At 40.7% G+C, this 8,333-nt stretch overlaps 1 protein-coding gene across 1 annotated transcript in view; it reads right to left on the bottom strand.

Annotated features, from left to right (window-relative positions):
• LOC116699375 (receptor-type tyrosine-protein phosphatase N2) overlaps window positions 1–8,333 on the bottom strand; it is a gene marked incomplete at its 3' end in the record, with an annotated part of 318,251 nt that overhangs the window by 260,939 nt on the left and 48,979 nt on the right. Inside the window, 1 exon segment of the mRNA XM_032531918.1 lies at window positions 7,766–8,139. Coding sequence (XP_032387809.1) covers window positions 7,766–8,139 — 374 coding nt within the window.

Below are 8,333 nucleotides of genomic sequence, written 5' to 3'. Positions count from 1 at the left end.
AAAATAAATACTTTTTTGTTCATTTTATGAAACATTGAATGAATTATTTACAGTTACATTTAGATATTAGAGATCATCAGATTTTGCTCATGTTTACAACTTTGTGCACATTCAAAATATAACTCCTCCCATTCTGTTGTCGAGATTTGGAGAGGAGTGTAATAAGTCTGCTGTGCATGTCCATTGCTCCGTTCATATGGTGGATCTCACTCAGACCGTTTGACAGACACAGAAGCCCCATTTGACAAACAAGTTACGGGAGGCTGTACGCTGCTATTATCGGAGGTCTACGCACGGATGCAACGTGGCAATGCCAAAAGCAGAGCGGGTCCACCAGTTTAGTTTAGTTCATGTTTATTGTCCCCATAGGGAAATTAGGTTGCAGATCACATCACATGGTATTCAACATTAACACAGATAAGGCAAGGAGGAAAAACAAAAACAAAACATATGTAGACCACCACTCATACCATTAACCAGAATAATATGAAGGGGGGGGGGGGGGGGTAGAGTTCCAGACCAGCTGGGAGAAAGAAGAGAATAAAATAGATACACAAAATATATATATCATTGGACGGGACCTTCATTATTAAGGAGTTTAATGGCCTGTGGAACAAAGGATTGCTTGGATCTGTTTTTTTTAAACAAAGGAGCACAGTATCGTCGTCCTGAGGGCAGCAGTTCCAATGAGGAGGAAAGGGGGTGCTTCTGGTTGCCCACAATGCTATTTGCCTTTCTCCGTATCCTGTTTTTGTATAAACTTTCCATACTTGGAAATGGAATACCCGAAAGTTTGCTGGAAGTTATTATTTTTCTAATGTACTTTTTTTGTGCTTCAGTGGCGTTGCCAAACCAACAGATGATGCCAAAGGAAAGAACACTTTCAATGAAAGCACAGTAGAACACTGAAGTACGTTGCTGCTGACATTAAAAGACACAGTTTCCTTAAGAAGAAAAATCTTGTTGGGGACTTAGTAGTTAATCTGTCAGACCAACTGTCCATTAAGTTTGTGGTCAAGCACAATGCAAGGTATTTATACTCTGTGACTGTTTCTAAGGAATTCCATGTATACAGGTGGGTTTAAGGGACTGTGCTTTCTAAAATCAATTAGCATCTCCTTTGTTTTAGAGGTATTCAAGATAAGGTTGTGACTTCTCACACCAATCAGTAAAAAAGTTAAGAACTGGCCCATGCTCCTCTTCCGGCGTGTAGGAGACTAACCAGGGGCGGTATCATCCGCATACTTGATAAAATGCCTGTTAGGGAAAGTGCTGGTGCAGGAGTTTGTGTACAGGATGAACACAGGGAAGTAAAACACATCCCTGTGGAGAGCCGTGCAGGGGTCATATTGTCAGAGAATGACGTACAACTCTGATCGCGTACTCTACAGCTAAGAAAATCAACAACCATGAGACCACCTTCAATAAAAATTCCTCTGTTAAAATATTTGTCTAAAATATTAACTTAATGTGTTAAAAGAGAAGAAAAATCAGCAAAAATGATTTTGGCATGGGCCTTTGGTTCTCTAAATGACGCAGAAGATGCAATAGAGTTGCAACAGCATCTTCAACTCCTCTGGATGCTTGATACGCAAATGCATAGGATCTAGAAGGTGCTGCGTTTTGGAGATGAGTAGTCTTAACTAGGCGCTCAAAGCACTTCATTACCAGAGCCGCGCTGCTCACCTCTATTGTTACGAGAGAGGTGGACACGAACGACGAGACGGGTCTGTGATACTCAGAGCTCTACCTGAAGCCGGGGAAATGGGGAAAAATTCTCATTGCGACATTTGAAAATTCCGCAGACAGGGAGCGCTCTTGACCCCCCCCCCCCCCACAGTCTCTGAAAGCACATCTAGTCGATCATAAGTGGTCAACAAGTAGATCTTAGATAAACTCATCTTTAAGATTTGACCGACAGCGTGAGAATCGGGGGTGTGGCGTGTGAAACCAATCAAATGCGTGTGTCTCACGGCCAATGCGTGAGAGTTGGCAGCCTGGAGTCGGGAAGCATTTCTTTAAACAGCTCTGAAATTCCTTTATTTGAGTTAAATGAGTGGTGTTTAAACGCAGTGTTCAGCACCACAGAGCCTCCGCGCGCAGGTGGGGGGTGGCGCCATGGCCCCCCTATACAGGCCTGAGCCAGTCCTAAACGCTGGGTTGTTCACCCAGCTATCAGAAAACTTGCATTTGCCCATTAAAGACGACGATGGTTGTCCAGTCGTGTAAGATATGGCTTGAAGAAGTCTAAAATAAAACGTAAGCCAGCCAATTCTGTGAGCGGCAGTGTTCTGAGATGATGTCGAACGACCACTGAATATGACTCAGCATGAACATAGACGGAGACCAAAGATCGATTATGTGACCAGACATGCCAAAGCCCATATTTAAACGGACTAACGCAAACGCCAGGATAGAATTTCAATCAGAATAGGACACCTGATAGTCTGAAAAAATAATACCTAATTTAAAAAAAATAATACCTCTGAGACTAAATTTAACACTTTTAATGGCCTTAAATTTGACAATTTTGATTTATCAATTTTTAATACTTTTTAAAACCCCGCGGACACCCTGCTATAGAACACAGGAGAATAGACTCTCAATTTACACATACTGTATTTTGAAAAAACGCAAGGATGATTATTTTTAATGAAACATAGGATGTGTTCTTGTGCTGTGTGGGATGTCATATAAACACTAATGAGGGCACATTAAATGAAATTCAAATGTATGATAAAATAAAGGTTTTATAATCATGCTGTAATAGTTATAATAGCAAACTATGCAAACTAATTTTCTCTTGAACCCACTCCTTCCTTTACTTCTCACAACGGGTGTAAAATCATGAGAAGCTAAGAAACAGAAGAAGTAATCAAACAACATACTGAGAGATTGACATGCAGACACAGCAGATGGCAAAGGATGAGCATCAATAGGAGAAATCTGAACAGATATTCAAAATCTCTGGATATGTGAACTGAACTAAGACAGAAGAAAGTCTGACAAAGAATGAATTAAAGAGCAAAGAGAAGCAGAGGTAAGAGGTGAGAGAAGGTGGGAAGAGCTGTTTAAAGACTAAAGAGGTGAGGAAAGTCCTAGAGCGAGAGCTTGTTTTCATCTCGCCCTGCTCCCTCGCTGTAGGCAGTGGCAAGGCCAGAGCCAACCACCACCGCTGGACACGTACTAACGTGACGTTGGCAGTACTCACCATGCCAATGTCATGTGTTGGGTTGGTGCCTGTCGGCTTCCTCAAACTAAAAAACTAGTCAGTAAATCTAGTGTAGATGCCTGGTACAGATAAAGAAATGCATGACACACATTTCTCACAGGGTTTGAAATGATAATAGAACACTACTGGATGCTCTTTAACGTATCTGTACATGCACATATAGAAGAGTGGTTGTTATGGTTGTGTATGTTTGTTTCCTGTTTTATTTTGCTTTTTGTATTTCTGTCTTGTCTTGTTTTGCTTCCTGTCTTTTCCTGCCTTTGAGATTGTCTTTCCCTTGTTTCCCTGCCCTTTGTCTCAGATCGTTGGACGTATTGGATGCTGTGAGAGTGTGTGTATTCTACCCTGTTGGTCTCGGTGTTCCTAGTAGTTTTGTTAATCCTGCTTTCGGGATTCTGCCTGTTCCTGTTTTTTACCTGCCTGCTATCTTCAGGACTCCTTTCCTTGTAGGATTTTCTTCATTAAATATCCAATTATTTTATATTTAACATGAACTGCTGTACAATAAACATTTGAGCTGTGAAAATGCCTTGTTTTCTTGTCTCCTTTTCCTCTTCTTTTCCATTTTCTGCCTCTTCTACCCCTGTTTCATTATTTTCTTCCTTTCATACATTTTTTATCTTTTCCTCTGTCCTCCACTCCTTTAAAAATAATGCTTTTCTTCCTCCCTTCTGACCTTCTTGCCTTCTTCTCAATAGTCCCAAAACCATAATGCCAGGTGGTTGCATGGCAGCCTGTCTTTAACATCAGGATGTCTTCCTTCGGATAGTTCAGTACATTTTACTGTCTTTGCTCACTTCCAGCTAAATGTAGAAAGAGAAACTCAGTAACACTGGACCAAACTGAAAAGAACTAGGAAGGAATAGCAACTCCCTCAACACCAGACGTCAGGTTCAGATGACAGTGAAAGAATAGACAGAGGAGAGATCACTCACTTTGAAATCTATTTAGTTGTAGTAATCAACAGTTGTTTACTTCCTTGTATCCAGGACCTTAAACCTTAAATCTAATCTTTATCCTATTCATATGCAGCCCTGGTTGATGGGCTGACCCCTGTGTTTGGTTTCCAATGAACAAGCACTGATCACATGGTAGTAAGTTGGTTAATAAAATGAATGCTTCCCCGGTAGTCACAGTATACCGTTAACACTAAAAAAGAAAATCTCCTCAATTTTATGTTTTCAGAACTTTGTATCTAACTGTTATATCAAATACAGTATATCCATAATATATGTATATAAATACAGCTCGCAGAATGTCATAAAAGATCATTGAAAAGTGTGTTTTAATATTAAACATCCTATACTTTTAGAAATGCAAAAGAAGAAGACCATATTAATTCTTTTCACAGTTTCTGAGTAAAATCAGATCAGCACATTGCTTTTTTTAAGATTATTTTTTGGGGCTTTTCCCTTTATTATAGTGACAGTGGATAGACATTAAAGGGGGTGAGAGATGAGGGGGGTGACACACAGCAAAGGGCCGCCGGTCAGATAAGAACCCGGGCCGCTGCAGGACCCAGCCTACATGGGGCCGACGTTACCTGGGGACTGTGGAGTCAGTCCTCCCCAGAGCAGAGCAGCTGCTGCTTCAGATCTGACACCAGGGACCTCCCACCACGCTACAGCAGGAGTGTGGCTCATCTGGAGCAGCTTTAATTCATTTCATTCAAAATGTCCTATTTTTATGCTCTTACACATTTTTGGTAAGGGCATCTCACCCTCTGGCAGCACCGGCAGGTCAAAGCTTTCACTTAGCCCCTTAAACATCGACTGACTAGGCACCAGATATTGTAGACATCATGATTCCCAAACCATTTATCTATTTCCTCTAGCACCACCAACAGGTTGACATTTGTACTTTTTAGTGGTTTTATCAACAACAGAAGAATACTGACGGTAATATCTAACTAAAACAGAAATATGTTTGTACTTCTGTCCTTTGATTTTCTCGACATACCATTGACTTCACACTTGGTGTGTTGCTAAGGACTCAAGGAAGTGCAGTGTTGTGTGCAGACTTTTATCTATGGGACATATTTTTTGGCAGTGCATTATGTACTGAATTGCGAGGGGACCGCAATAACTTGCATCTCTCGCTACACTAAAGAACAGCAGAGGAGGGAAAAACTCAAACGTTTCAAGGAAATTAGAAAATACTCATGTATAACCTAGCATTGCTAGGGGCCGGTATATGCTCAGGACCCAAGGAAGCAGTGTTGAGTGTGGAGCTGTCCCAGGATAGCAGAGGCCAGGCTGTCGGCCTGTTCCACACAGGCCCATTTTCAATGGGCACTGCAGCTCAACTAATCTAAAATCACCACCATAAAAATAGGAACCCACTTACTGTAAATAGCTTTTCTTGTACCATACTTACATATAATGCTATGAATTACACGATTTGGAGTGTCAGATTTGAATAGCATTATATTATAGGAAGGCCAATGAACCTGTGAAACTTAATACATTTGGAAAAAAAATAAAGTTAACATAGAGGAGACAAAATGGTCGGGGGTAACAAATCCACAGGGATTATGAAGAAATTATATAATTATAGATACAGTATATAATTATAGATTATAGATACAGAGAGTGCTGTACAGCACTCTCTTTATTATCAAGCCTATTAGTGAGTTAAAATCCATTAAAAACTGAATGTAGTTTGGCAGTTTGCATTATATACATGTTGTTTATGAAAGCTTGTTGCACAATTTTTACGGTAGATTTAAAAGGAATATTATAGGTGTTTCACTTTTTTTAATATGTTTTTCAAAAGGCAAATCTTAACAGGATGGGCATCATGATTCAAGATCAGGTGTGCTTGTGTGTGGGATGGTAAGAAACAAGGGAAAGCATTTATACGTTAAAGGGTGGCCACAAAAAAACAACTGTTTGTCTAGATGGTCATATGTAGAATATGTGTGGGTTGGGGAGCAGCTGTGGTGGTGTCTTCCTTCCTCCTTCTCCTGGCCACAGGAGGAGCTGATGCCCTGAAAGCAGCAGGAGGTTGGCTTTCAGCCCTCACTTCTTCACAGGAGAGTCCACAACTGTGCATCTCATGTGTCTTCTTACACCTGGAGCCCTGCACTGGTACAGGGATGCTTTATATTTCATCACAGTGCTGCTTTCAAAGGAAGGATACTTCACTCCTCTATTGACAGTATTAAGACAACCCAAAATCTAGTATAAATCACGTCTTACTTAAAGCTATGATTTAAATGATTTAAAGCTTAAACATCTGTGATCTGATGTTGAGGTACGTATCTACAGCCAATCACATCCTTCTATTTTTTATATTGTTATTTATGGGGATGGGGATAATATATCCAAATTATCACGGTAAAATCAAGTACTACTGTATGAGGTAATCATCTTTTCAATAGTCAGAAAATAGTGTTTTTGTGACCATGACATTTTTTTTCTTTTACTCTTGGCTGTTTAAGAAATAGTTAGATATTTTGGGAAATTACGCTGATTGATTGGATTAAGGCAGGTTCACCTGTTTTGTGAGGTATGAGCAACTCTGTTTTTCCTTCATAGCATCGACAAAGAAACATATTTGTATTCATGGGGAAAACTAATTTCCTGCCTCCATTTCTATGAGAACAAAAGACTGCCCGTTACTGTGGATGTCCCGCTTAACACTTATATTTTTAGTTTTACATTTGGAGGGGAAGGAGAAAAAACTACACTGTACTGTACTTTTATTACAAAAGGAAGGTTTGACTCTCACCCTGAAATCATACCAGACTCAAGTTGTCACTGTCCATCCATTGATGTATAGCCAAAATGGATCTGATCTGGTAGAAATGTCACTGAACAAAAATATTTCTTCAGTACGTTCCATGAGTAGTGGAAATAAAAAGAATGTCATTAGTTTTAGACATTTACACGTTAGTTTCTATATGTGTGTGGTGAGACTGTTAAACACTGATTGATGTCTTTAGTTGATGTGCTCACAGCATATAGCATGTTGCACATATGTGTAATTTGATCAGCTGCCCAATAAAATAACAACAGAAACCGTTTAGAACCAGACGCCCAACTCAAGTAATGTTGTGTATCTGTCCCATGGGCCACGCCTCTTTAAGAGGCTAGCAGCCAATCCTGAGTGGATTGATTCCAATGGGAGAAGTGAATGTGAACAAAGATTAAGACCGATTCTTTGCCCCATAGTCACCAAAGTAAGTATAGCATTTTTACATCCTGACACAAAAACAACCTTTTTCAGACGGACAAATCAACTTGTTCGAGACATGTTTCTCAAGAAGAAACTCTCGCGAGATGTGGAGACAAAATGTAATGTTCCTAATGCTCAATGTGGTTTTTAACTGTATAAAAATGTAATGTTTACCAAAGAATATATTTGTAAATTATGCAATACCTTTTTAACCAATCACATGACATTCACTACACTTTCAAACAAGGCCACGCCCATTAAGGAGACAGGAAGTGTCTTGTATACCATTGGTGCAGCATGTAATGGGCTTCTTTAGTCAGGGAGAATCTTTGATGTTAGTAGCTTCCTACTCACTCTGTGTCGGTGATGACATAGCCGAAGACGTCCTCGTCTGCCTTCGTCCTGCTGGCTTTGACGTCCAGCTGAAGTTCGGGAACGTGCATCGTTTTCTTGTGCGGCTCCTCATACACGAGCGAAGCAGGAGGGGGCGCCACCTCCTTGATCCAGCCCTGCACTTCCGACACTTCCTCCACAGACTGGGTGGAGTCCTTCTTCTGCACCGTCACCCCGGCCCTGCTGGTCCGGCTCTGGACATTTTCTAGGCCCACCTGTGGGCCTACGGGTGTCTCCATAGCAACAACATCACGATTTCTTGCTGGAGGAGAGGCGTTGAAGGAAGTTTTGTCCAGGTAGGCCAGAAGTTTGGTAAAGAGGTTTCCACCCTCAGGCTGAAAAGACATATTCAGATTTAGATGGCTTGTGTAAGCCAATCAGATCTACACTTTGGTGAATGCAAACTTTTCTCACCATGAAAAGCATTCCAGACCTGAAATTAAGGTTAGAATAAAAAAAATCTTTTCAAGGGCCAGGGCCGGCCTGTGGCTTAGGCAGTATAGGCAAATGCTAAGGGCGCAAACCACCA

Source organism: Etheostoma spectabile, chromosome 12, assembly GCF_008692095.1.
Source record: "Etheostoma spectabile isolate EspeVRDwgs_2016 chromosome 12, UIUC_Espe_1.0, whole genome shotgun sequence".
Taxonomy (NCBI): domain Eukaryota; kingdom Metazoa; phylum Chordata; class Actinopteri; order Perciformes; family Percidae; genus Etheostoma; species Etheostoma spectabile.
This window is presented reverse-complemented; position numbering and strand designations above follow the sequence as displayed.